Source organism: Podarcis pityusensis, assembly GCF_964106645.2.
Source record: "Podarcis pityusensis genome assembly, chromosome: 9".
Taxonomy (NCBI): domain Eukaryota; kingdom Metazoa; phylum Chordata; class Lepidosauria; order Squamata; family Lacertidae; genus Podarcis; species Podarcis pityusensis.
Window position 1 is genome coordinate 54668197 of NC_138034.1, and position 12910 is coordinate 54681106.

Below are 12910 nucleotides of genomic sequence, written 5' to 3' on the forward strand. Positions count from 1 at the left end.
GTATCTGCTGCTGACCAGCTTTAGATTGGAATAGATGAGATCACTTCCCTAAATCTGAAGGCGAGCAAAATGCAATCTATATCAAATGCCAGTGGAAATAAAACAGAAGCATCCCCATTCGAAACAAGACAAGGATTGCGGTTGGGAGAAATTTTCCTTTCCCCCCAAACAGCATTGGTTCATGTAAACTAAATGTAGAAATTTTGGGGTTTGATTCACTATTTTATTCACCATTATTCAGTCCCTCTAGTGCCTATATAGATATATACCTTTAGATATAAAAAAGGACCTATATAAAGATGTCTTTAGAAAACCTATCTTCTCAAATCATTTTGATCTGTGACTTTTCCTCCCTTCTTCCTAGTTTTCTGTTTGAGGATGGGGAGAGCTTTGGACAAGGGCGGGATAGAAGCTTCCTTTTCGACGACACAACTGTGACTCTCTCCCTCTGCCAGCTCAGAAACGTAAGAATAATAGAATCACAGAATTGTAGAGTTGGAAGGGACTCTGATGATCATCTAATCCAACCCCCTTGCATTACAGGAATATGCAGCTGTCCCACATAGCAACCTGCAACCTTGGTATTATCAGCACCACGCTCTAACCAGCTGAGCTATCCATGTGCTGAAATATTTGCAGTTTACCGTATATATTTTCCTGACCAATAATGTAAATGTTTGCAGGAAAAGGGGTGTCTCAAACCGAGCCAGTGGTCTTAAGTTAGTCATGTCTGTTGATTTCAGTGCATCTTCTCTGACTATGACTTAGTGGATCTACCCCCAGAGCTTTCAAAATACATGAGCACATCTCATTTTTCTCCTCACTTTTTCCCATTAAATTTTCACTATTTATTTAATTACAAATTCACTTACTCATTTGCTTTTGTTGGAATGCAGTAACTTAGTCATCTTGTCATAGCGGTTTAAGATAAGACTGAACTCGGACTTAGAACTTTCCTTCATTTTGGTCTTAAGTTTTTATAAAATGTGTTTGCCATGTTTGGGAATCAGATGGAGTATTCTTAACATTGCTGCAACAGTTTGACATTTGCAGGGCTCTGAATCATTACTAGCCGAGGGGGTATGGAGAGAATTAGGAGATTCACGAAGATATTTAAAACAAAACAAAAAAAATCTGTATGCTATTTTTTGTTATTTTGTTTGACAATGTTCATAATTCATCTGCATAAACTGTGTGATAGGGTATTCCAGATCCTGACTGGGAGGTCCATTTTGATGGTTTTTCACAATTTCTTGAAAGAATTTCGCTCCCAACAGCCATTTGATATCAATCTGATGATTTTGAACTCTTGACTTCGTAGAGCTGGGCTTTGTGGTGTTCAATTTTATTGTGAATGTCTTCTACTTCTTGGTCTTTTTATTTTTAAGTTCCCTTATGCATTTTTTTAAAAAACAAACAGGGTGGGATATAAGTGTTTACATAAATCCATATGTAACTTGAACAAAAAAATTAAAAGTCATTTTATGAACAACAAAAGGAAACATGAAAACATTCGTTTAGTGTATTAACAGACATTCTGTGTTTTTCATCAACACATAAAAATCTGAACAAATAAAAGACTTTTGTTATTTCGCTGAGCTTTTCCTCACATTGAAATGCCAGTAGAAATTGATATATATGCTAAATACAGAGAACCTTCTCTTTGGGGAAGATCTGGTCTGACTCTCACTAATCTCCTAGCCAAACTTTGCAGTATTAGCTGAACGATTTTCTTTAGCAATTAGAATTCTCCAAGCCCTGCTGCTGGAATAGACTGTAATCAAAAGAGGATCAGTGCTGCATGATGTAAAGAGTTTTAAACTGCACTGCAAATCCCAAGAGAAGATTGTGCTGCAGTTTCTGACTAGGGCATGAATTGTATAAGAACATAGTCCAAAAGGTGATATTAAACTTAATCACGCTGCACCCCAGACTAAAGTTAATTTAACACCTGATCTTTGGGGCTATAGGCAGCAGAGCCCTGGCAGCTTCAAAAGACCACCATCACCTTAGTAGTTTTATTAATTTGATTTATTTTATTTCAGTGTACGTTTTTCAGGTTGCATCAGAACATTTTCTGATGCCCGAGCGAGTGATCTAATTTAGCATGTTTATTTTCCTTGTGTTTAGTAAACAAAGCTAAATATGTTGAAAGTACCAGGCTTAACCAGGCTTATATTTGCAGTTGGCATCCATCCATGCTTCCTAAGGAACTTAGGAAATGGATTCTTCTTCCTCTCTCTCTCTGTTTGTGTGTGTGTTTGTGTGTGTGTGTGTGTGTGTGTGTTGTTTCCTAGTAATCGGCATTCAGATGCATGCCAGCTGAAAGTAACATATTCATCATGACTTGAATATAATAACTTGCAGCCTTTGGTAGGCAAATCCATAGAGGATAAGGCTAATATCCTTTTAGAGGGATTTCACAATCTCACAGCCCAGGCCCAAGCCTTAGTTGTGGTTAAGGGATAGCTAGTACTATGCCTTCACCTGTTTAAATAGCTAATTTTGTTTCTTTTGACCCTTTTTTGAGGGCTAAATGAGCAAGAATTGTTTCTGAAGGCTCAAACAAGCAAGATAGTATTTTGAAATCATGTCCAAGATAAACACAGAGTAGATTAGGCTTCTCAGATCTGGTGCCCTCCAAATGTTTTTGAGCTTTCATCCATCATCCCTGATCATGCTGGCTTGGGCTGTTGGGAGTTGTAGGTCTCAACATCTGAACAACGCCAAGTTAGGGAAGGCTGGAATAGATAACTGACTTGACAAAATGGTCATTGTTGCTGTCGGCATTTTTCGGTGGTCGAGATGCCAGCTGGCTAGCCCACAGCTGGATCGTGCCCTTCCAGCCATGACGAACCCCCGACCTCTGGTGCGACGTAAATCAGCAACTCAAACTTCAAAGCCTGAGCACACTATATCAGCAGAGCATACTGCTCAAACAGAAGAGGCATGAGGCTTGTGGAAACATACTAACAAGCTACGGATTTATTAAGCATAAATCAGGACAAAAGAAACATGTCGTCTCTCTTTCCGTCTCCTCAGAGAGAGAGTCAAAAGCAAAAGCAATACACCACGGAAGTTCCCAGCAAACTGTGCTGGAATGTAAACAGACATGTGACACGCAACAGTTCCATGTCAGCAACTAAAGGTGGAATGGAAATTTCCAACAATTGTTTCCTTACATTAAATGCAGAATGTAATTTTGAGTGTTTTTGTGACCTTCCACAGAGGCTGAAAGATGTCAGTGGAGAAGCGTTTTATCCATTGCTTGAAGATGAGTAAGTACATAGAATAAGCCATTTTCTTTGAGATCTTAGACTAGGGGTGGCTAACATCTCATGTGGGAATATGTGTGAGTCTGGAATGCGGCCCCCAAGGGGTTGACCAATGATGAACGTGGCCCTCGAGTCAAAAAAGGGTAGCATCCATTGGGCTATGGTATTCCTGTCCACTCTGCCTATTTCTTGGTGATCTGTGTGACTGGCATATCAGAAGGAAAATACTAGTTTAAAGTAGAGGTCAGTGCTCTAAACAATTTGTTTACTGTTGGATCATTGAGATTTTTGGAATGTTTCCCGCTGGTCAGGATTGTGAAGCAGCAGAAGTCATTGATCCATTTTTGGTTCTGTTGTGGGAACAGAAACACTTGCTTTCATTAGATTAGCCCCCAGCTTTAAATAAAACTGCTGAGTAGACAGGTATGATGTTCAGAGCTAGTAATATATTTCTATCTAGCATGTTATTTATTGATCATTGCAAAAAAAAGTATTCTGACTTATAAATTATGAGATTGTCTCCATTTAGAATAAGAGAGTAAGAGAATTGATTTCACTTTTGAGTGTGTGTGATGATGATCTTAATTGCTTCAGCTTTTCCCAATTTCTTCTATAGTTAATTCAGTGTATTGGGGCAAAAGAAATAAAATAAATCACAACCACATCCTCTATTATCTTTTCAGCCAGTCAAATATACCCCATTCAAACAGTAATAATGAATTATCTGCTGCTGCTAATCTTCCTCTTATAATCCGAGAGCGGGATACAGAATACCAGCTAAACAGAATTGTCCTTTTTGACAGGCTGCTGAAGGTGCGTAGTACTAACAAAATTTGTATACAATTTCCCTCATATACTGTGTTTATATCTTCATTTTGCCCTCAATGCTTCCTGCAGTGAGATATGTCTCAGTCATTTATCTTTCGACGTCAACACCAGGTGTGTTTCTTAAGAATCTGTATATGGATGTACATGTTTGTGTGTATATTATTATAAAAGATATAGATTCAAACAGTATATAAATATAAGATGCAATTTGAAAGTATTTCCAGTCCTGTAAAATGATATGTTGTCTCCAGGCCTATCCATACAAAAAAAATCAAATTTGGAAAGAAGCCAGAGTCGACATTCCTCCACTAATGAGAGGTCTAACGTGGGCTGCCTTACTTGGAGTAGAGGTAAGAATGAAAGCGAGAAAGAGAGAGAAAGAGAGAGAGATTCTTAATTGCAAACTGCAGAGGCTGCTTATAATAACTGTGCAATGACTGCAGTTTCCCTGAGAGATAGCTGAATAATGTTTTGCCCAACCTCCCCACTCCTACACACAGAGAGATACAAGAGCAGGCTTAGTTGGGGGAAAGGAAAACCATTCAGTGGGATATGCGGGCATAAACATACATGCAAGATACGGCTTGATGAGGAAATAGCCCTTCCTTACTCTTGAATCCTGTTTCTGGGGAGGGGCAGAGCATTTATTATTCCAGTTTTTATACCGCATTTTCACAGAAATGTGCCCAAAACGGCTCACAATATGGTTGCAATCATTTAATGCAGAACGCCGCCCCCTCATTCTCTCCCTAACACCACCAGTCCCAATCAAGTATAGTCTTGCCTTTCTCCCACTCCACTTCTCAGCATTCAGTCTTTTTGTGTTTGGAGTGGGGTAAAGTTCTGGATCAAAAGATACTTTGCCCAGTTCCAGGCAATATGCATTGTGGGGGGGGGGGGAGCATGGCCATATGGTGTGCTTGTCCTAGTTTTGACATCCACACAGGGTCACATGTGTCCGAAAACAGCCTGTGGCCATGAAATCGTAGTTTGTTACTGTACAGTGGTGCCTCGCAAGACGAAATTAATTCGTTCCGCGAGTTTTGTCGTCTTGCGATTTTTTTCGTCTTGCGAAGCACGGTGTCGGGAAAGTTTTGGAAAAGCTTCAAAAATCACCAAAGTCTTTAAAAACCTCTAAAAAGGCTACCACACCGCGTTCTATGAGTTGCTCCTCGAAGTCAAGTCGCAACTGTATTAACGGTGTTAAGAAAAAGGAAACAAACTTGCAAGACGTTTCCGTCTTGCGAAGCAAACCCATAGGGAAAATCGTCTTGCGAAGCAGCTCAAAAAACAAAAAACCCTTTCGTCTAGCGAGTTTTTTGTCTTGCGAGGCATTCGTCTTGCGAGGTACCACTGTATTTTAGTTAAAGAATTGTGCATTGTTCCGAGAGAAGTGTTTGGGTGATGGGCAGGGAGAGCACTCCATCTGAACCAGAGAATAATTTGGACCACTTGCCAAAACTCCTGTCAGAACCCTGCATGAATGAGTTTTGCTGGCATTTCTGTTAGTGCCGCATATGTAGCATTAATTCTAGCGATGAGTTCAGTTGCGCATGTAGGTTCTTACCGCTTTGATGTCTTATGGATTTTAGGGTGACATTCAAGCAAAGTATGACGCTATTGACAAGGACACTCCAATTCCTACAGATAGACAAGTAAGAGTCTTCTTTTCATATGATCACCTGTGAAATTATGAAAATACGTTCAAGTACAACTTAATTATTGGACAGATAATAAAATAAACTTTCTGGCACACAAAACCCTTCACAATGTACAGTGGTACCTCGGGTTAAGTACTTAATTCGTTCCATAGGTCCGTTCTTAACCTGAAACTGTTCTTAACCTGAAGCACTACTGTAGCTAATGGGGCCTCCTGCTGCCACCGCACTGCTGGATCACGATTTCTGTTCTCATCCTGAAGCAAAGTTCTTAACCCAAGGTACTAGTTCTGGGTTAGCGGAGTCTGTAACCTGAAGCGTATGTAACCTGAAGCGTATGTAACCTGAGGTACCACTCTTAGGTGCTCTCTTAGGTGGCTTTTGCACAACACTTTCCTTATTTCCCATGACTTCTTCCATTCTCCCATTCAGTGATATGCAAAGAACAGCAGTTTTGGGAGGACATATTCTCAGATCCACCCTGGAACTAGTATGGGAGACTAAAACAGATGGAAACAGATGCCTGCTTTGAACTCTACGAACCCAGAGCGGAATTGAGCATACATTCCACTTTGGAGCTTTGTTATAGTACTTCTCTCACCCTCCTTTTCTGTGCTTGCCTATATCGTAGATTGAAGTTGACATTCCTCGCTGCCATCAGTATGATGAATTACTGTCATCGCCGGAGGGTCACGCAAAATTTAGACGGGTACTGAAAGCATGGGTAGTTTCGCATCCCGGTCTTGTATATTGGCAAGGTTAGTTCAGCTGACTTACTATGCTGAGGAATTATTATTTTTTTTAATCTTAAATTTACTTAAGCAATCAGGGCCATATTTTACGTTTTCTTTCTGTGCTGTAGAATAAACCACAACAACATATATATATATATATATTTAGCTTTAGATATAAGAAATGCAGTAATTCAATCTGTTGGCTTTAAAAAAACAAACCCAAGTTTTGTGAATTTTCATGGAATTAAGAATTGTTGATTCTTCTGTTGTTTTCATGCTGTGCTTTAAAATATCAGTTAGATTATTTCCACATAGTGAATAAATTGTAGCTAAACAGAGTAATGATCAGCATCTCAATTACACCTTTAAGTATTGATTTATAGAATGTAATATACCTGGAGTTTTTCTGCAGTTGGTGGACATTACAGAAGTGGGGCGGGGGGGGGGGGACAGACAAGTAAAATAAATTTTACTTCAGGATCGCTTCACACATTATGCTTTTTTGAGGCAAATGCATATTGCTTCATGCGAGAAACACTTGAAAAAATATGCACATTCTCTATACAGAGCATATGGCTGTGTTGGGGTGAGTGAAGTAAAACTGAGGACTGCGTAATATCTGGCAAATCACATTAACATCATTGGTGCTTTCATTTGTTTTCGTCCCTTGTAGGTCTTGACTCCCTTTGTGCGCCGTTCTTATACTTGAATTTCAACAATGAAGGTAAGCATTTTCCACTCTTAGTTTGTTGTTCTCTCCAGACGAGATGTCTGCTATTTCCCATCTCTCATCTCTCCTCATCCTGTAAATAGTTCCTGCATGCGCTGAACTCCAGAAACTACATAGACAGGATGTCTCATATAATATTGTCACAACTGCTCCCTCATACCTGGCTTCCGTGGTTCACCGGTAATGTAGGGATTTCAGCAACATGAGAACCAGCTGGTTCATTGCATACTAGCATAACTTTTCCACTTGGATTGCTGTTGCTAACATGAGAATATGCACATGATTTCTGCTGTACTTCTGATGCTTTGTTATGCCATTGTTGCTTATTCTTTTTAAGCCGCTTTGGTATTCATTACATAGAAAGCAGCATAAAAATACAGTCAACCAGTCATTCACCATCAAAAGAATGTTTGTGTAGATGCATTGTACAGAGATCATACGGCTCGGGAACATTGCTAATCGCTTCCACTACATCCTGTGTTGATCTGATGCGAAATTCATTACGGAACATAGTTGGGTGCTTTATGTACGTGAAGAAGGCTATTATATGTGTTATATGTATGTTAATAAGGATGCGGGTGGTGCTGTGGGTTAAACCACAGAGCCTAGGACTTGCCGATCAGAAGGTCGGCGGTTCGAATCCCCCTTGCTCGGTCCCTGCTCCTGCCAACCTAGCAGTTCGAAAGCACGTCAGAGTGCAAGTAGATAAATAGGTACCGCTCTGGCGGGAAGGTAAACAGTGTTTCTGTGCGCTGCTCTGGTTCGCCAGAAGCGGCTTAGTCATGCTGGCCACATGACCCAGAAGCTGTACGCCGGCTCCCTCGGCCAATAAAGCGAGATGAGCGCCGCAACCCCAGAGTCGGCCACGACTGGACCTAATGGTCAGGGGTCCCTTTACCTTTATATGTGTTAATATAGGTGCCCCTTTGTCAGGTCCCTGATACACTTGCTGGTGCCCTGGCTTGGAAAAATGCAGGGAAATGTTCTAGCAGAAACCGATTGCCCACCTACTTCTGGCATCTCCCCTTTGTAAGCCTTCTCACTTCTGACTGGGGTGGGTTATGGGAGTGTGGTATAGGTGGGGAGGGTCTCTGAAAATCAGAGGAGGTGCTGTACACAAGCAGAGGTCTTATCTTTGGAAGAGAATTTTCAGGGGTTTGCTGGGGAAAGGGGAGGGTGGGAAAGTGACTTCTGCATGCTTTACGCAAGACCCAACCCTCTTTTTTTCATGGGTAGTTGCTAATTTTTGCAAATGTTTTTAAAATTACAGGAGCCTTTCGCATTCACAATGTAGCTTATGAAATAAAGTGTAATTTTACTGTAACAGTAATAATGTTATCTTTTCCTAATGATCTCCTCTTCTTTTTTAAAGCCCTGGCCTATGCCTGTATGTCTGCCTTTATTCCAAAATACCTGTATAACTTCTTTCTGAAAGACAATTCTCATGTGATTCAAGGTAGGTTTTCTGTTGAACCTCCTTTTTAGAAGTCTGCCTTGATAGGTCTTATATAGCTTTACATGTATAGGGAGGTATTCAACTAAATTTTAACTGAGAGTAGACCATTGAAATTAATGGACCTAACTTAGTCATGTTCATTAATTTTAGTGGGTCCACTCTGTCTCCACACTGTACATCATCTTCAACGCCTCTCTTGTTAATATATTATAACAGTATAGGGTGATTGTTAGATGTTAGCCATACTTAAATTAGATCAATTGAAATCAATCAAGAAGTAACTTAAATCCACTTATTTCAATGGTTTTGCTCCAAGTATGACTTAGAGCAGGGCTGTCCAACAGGTCGGTCGCAATCTACTGGTCGATTGCGGGATGCCCCTGCTCAATCCTGCTCAGTCGCTGGAGCTTCCCTCTAAAAAACTTGGACAGCCCTGACTTAGAGGATATATTGGGTAATATGTGACTGATATTTGTTAGTATGGTTCTGATCATCTCCATCAGATTCTGGGTGGTATTCAACCACGTTCTCTTCAGAACAGACCCACTAAAAGCTTATACCGTGGGGAAAGCTTTACTTCCTCTCTCATACCACTAGAGCTCAAGGATGTCCACTGAGGCTGAATGTTCAAAGACTCGGGACAGACAAAAGAACATAATTCTTCACGCATCACATAATTAAATTGTGGAACTCACTCCTACATGAAACAGTGATGGTCACGCAACTTGGATGGCTTTAAAAGAGGATGAGATGCAAGAGTTTGTTAAAATTTAGGCTTAGCAGCTTGTTAGATCAACGCAGATTTAATTAACGCACTTTTTATTATTTCCAGTTTCATTTATAGCAATTTTAACTGCTATTGTGCATGTAGTATCTTCATTACTCTTCCTTAGGCAGAGGTTCTTTTCTAACATTGATACCTTGTGACCCTTTTAACTGGCGATTGAACCTGACTCCTAGTGTGTGCAAAATACATACAGTACTCTGGTGCTGACTTTTCCTCAAAGGTAGAGCTTTCTCCCTCCCCAGCAGCTTGTGCTTCTTTCCTGCATATGAAATAAATTGGAGAAAATATAGACATGGCACATGTAGCAGATCCAAACGACTTCTTTTAAAGTCAGACGCTTATGGTGCCTTTTGAAAATTCCTGAAAAATATATCCGTAGCTCAGTCTGGAACAAAAGAGAAATACCCTCATGGCTCTTGGCACTTAGAAGCTGTTGAAACTGTAATGCAAATAGCAAGACAAGATGAGGTGTGGTCACCGACTACACAGGGTGACAAGAAAAAACCTTCAGTGCAAACACAATCTATGTCTCATTTCTGGAAGGAAAATAGACCTGTGTGTGTTTAAGTATTCTACAAAGGAATAAAGTTGATGGGACTAGTATTTTTTTAAAAAAAAACAGAAACGGAAATAACAGAAGATAAAAAAAACCCCTGTTTAGTTTGGAAATAGCATGCTTTAAGGTTAGATAATAGAACTGTAATTTAATTGTACGGGTAAACAACTTAAGAACTTCCTGCTCTATACGCTTTCATAAAAGCTTAGAGATGTTTAAAGGATGAAAGAAACTAGTTTTGTAAATGGAAAACTTTATATTTGGAAGTGTCCCTCCTCCCAGACATTTAGTCTACTCATGGTACAGTGGTACCTTGGGTTAAGTACTTAATTTGTTCCGGAGGTCCATTCTTAACCTGAAACTGTTCTTAACCTGAAGCACCGCTTTAGCTAATGGGGCCTCCTGCTGCTGCCGCGCCGCCGGAGCACAATTTCTGTTCTCATCCTGAAGCAAAGTACTTAACCCGAGGTAATATTTCTGGGTTAGCAGAGTCTGTAACCTGAAGTGTATGTAACCTGAAGCGTATGTTACCCGAGGTACCACTGTATTTGCACCACTTGAAATAAAAAATGGCAGTCTTTTATGAGTCTTTTACAATATATAGAAATTGATACAGGTTTCAGGAGGCCACAGTGGTGCTTTGTTAGAAAACCCGTGAGTGACTGTTCCTAAACCCCTGAATATTCAAGGGGTGGTTCGTAAAGGCATCAGCCCCACACAGTGGCCTTCAAAATAAATTTGGACTATTGATAGGTTCACAATCCAGCCAGCGTCACATGGAGACGCTGATTGTATGAATCACCAGTACTTCTTGTGGCTAAACATACGTGATTACAGTAGTTCAAAGAAGTGTGACTTGTTATTGCACAAAATTGTGACTGCTTCGTATATGGATCCCACATTGAAGCATGAGTTTAGAAATCAGTGCCTCCATGCGCTTTTGGTTGCAAGTCTTTGACAGCCCCTAACTCTTAAGGTGTCTGTAGTATGGGAACTGTCAGCCTTAAGATGAGGGGTACGCATAGTATCACCACTTTCTTGTCGATGTGTCGCACACAGCCTTAGTATAGGCTTTTTCAGATTTTGAGAATGCAAGACCTGTTGAAAGTTTACAGCTAAAATATACTGAAGGAATAATTTGTATCATCTAAGCTAGTGCTGTTTGGCTGATCCCAGTCAATAGATTTTCATGGAAAGACATGTGCCTTCAATAGACACTTAATTAACCATGTAATCCCACAAAGCAATTATATTTTATGAGCCTTGCTGTTCAAATAAAGATGGTATTTAACAAGGTATAGCATATCCATCTAGAACCACTGAAGGCACGAATCCCTTGTTTGAAAAGAAATGTGCTTTTAGGAAACTAATTGTACATTTGTTTTCATCAGCACATAGCCGAGTTTATGCGATTAGTCGCTTTAAATACTTTACCTGTTGTTGGTGAATTCATTAGGAACGTAAATATGTTAACACTACATTCGGAGAAAGGTATATAAATTAAGGATCGTTTCAGGGGCTTAGAGATAATGCAGTACTGAAGGATCACGTGGGTTTTCATACCAAAATAAAAGTACTCCCCAAAGCTCTGAGGCAAAAATAGAAGTAAGAATTCATTTTATTTATTAAATTTCTTTACAGTACTTCTTTTCACCCGAGGATCACAGGGTGGTTACTGTATAAAAACACAAAAATACATAATGGTGACAAGCAAAAACAGTAACTCCCTACAGTTTAAAAGGCCATGGATTATTTAATTAGCCGTAAGTAGCAGGGTGCTATTGTGGTCACATCCTGCTTATGGTCTTCCCATTGGCATCTGGTGGACCACTGAGAGAACAGGATGCTGGACTAGATAGACCTTCGATCTGGTCCAGTATGGCTCCTACAACTGATGGACTGAGCATCAATTGACTGTAGCAACAAACGCAAAACCTGGTTTGTAAAAAACACTGATCTTATGAGAAGATACACTAATATTTTATTGGAAGTGCTACATAGAAACCAGGAGATCAAAATATCAAGCACCATAAATATGTTCAATGATCCTTTATGATTGGTATAAAACAGATGGCCATAAACTGCTGCTCGCTACCGTCACAAATACCATCATAATCACACACCTGGCAAGCACAGATTAAAAGTAAATTATTTTTAACATCTGAAGTAAACTTTCTAACAGCATGTCAAAGTGTTTAATGTTGTCCTATTAAAGAGGATGTAAAATGTATGCATACGGAAATCATGTACATACAAACTGCACATATGTACAAAATCTACTGCAATGTTTGTGTTCCCCCCCTTTTCCCCTTCTTTTAAGGGAAGGGAAGAAATAATGAACCATAATATTGATGTGATTGCAGGTCACTTATAGTAAATATTTTGAGCTTGTTTCCTTGTGTTCTCTTTGTAATAGGGGATTCCACCAAGCAGACTTAGTTTCTGATCCCTAAGGCCTAAATTCCGAGTGAAAGGTTTTCTAATATGTCTTTCCTTTTCTATCGCTCTTCCAGAATACCTGACAGTTTTCTCCCAGATGATTGCATTCCATGACCCCGAGCTGAGTAACCATCTCAACGAAATTGGCTTCATTCCAGATGTAAGTGGAAATGCTTCTTGTGCGTTTTTAATAAATAGCAGTAGGGAAAGGGAAAGTGGGGTCAGTCTCAAAGGTTTGTTTCCGCATATCAGAACCCAAAACAAATTTGATGCAAGAAACCTTCAGAACCTGATAGGAGCTGCCAGTGCAATTAGTTGGTGTTGTACCACTTAACATGCTATCACTGTCAAATCAGTATAGTGTGGTGGAATTCAGCTAAATTTTAATCAGAGTAATTAATGGCTCTGACTTAGCCACGTTCATTGATTTAAGTGGCTCTACTCTGA

The 12910-nt window shown here is 39.9% G+C and overlaps 1 protein-coding gene across 1 annotated transcript in view; it reads left to right on the forward strand.

Annotated features, from left to right (window-relative positions):
- Window positions 1–12910, forward strand: part of TBCK (TBC1 domain containing kinase) — an 86832-nt gene that overhangs the window by 43062 nt on the left and 30860 nt on the right. The window contains exons 12-20 of the mRNA XM_081020285.1: window positions 365–464; window positions 3229–3278; window positions 3959–4088; window positions 4355–4453; window positions 5696–5758; window positions 6393–6519; window positions 7169–7219; window positions 8598–8681; window positions 12538–12623. Of these exons, the coding sequence (XP_080876411.1) occupies window positions 365–464; window positions 3229–3278; window positions 3959–4088; window positions 4355–4453; window positions 5696–5758; window positions 6393–6519; window positions 7169–7219; window positions 8598–8681; window positions 12538–12623 (790 nt within the window). The remainder of the gene's footprint in view (window positions 1–364; window positions 465–3228; window positions 3279–3958; window positions 4089–4354; window positions 4454–5695; window positions 5759–6392; window positions 6520–7168; window positions 7220–8597; window positions 8682–12537; window positions 12624–12910) is intronic.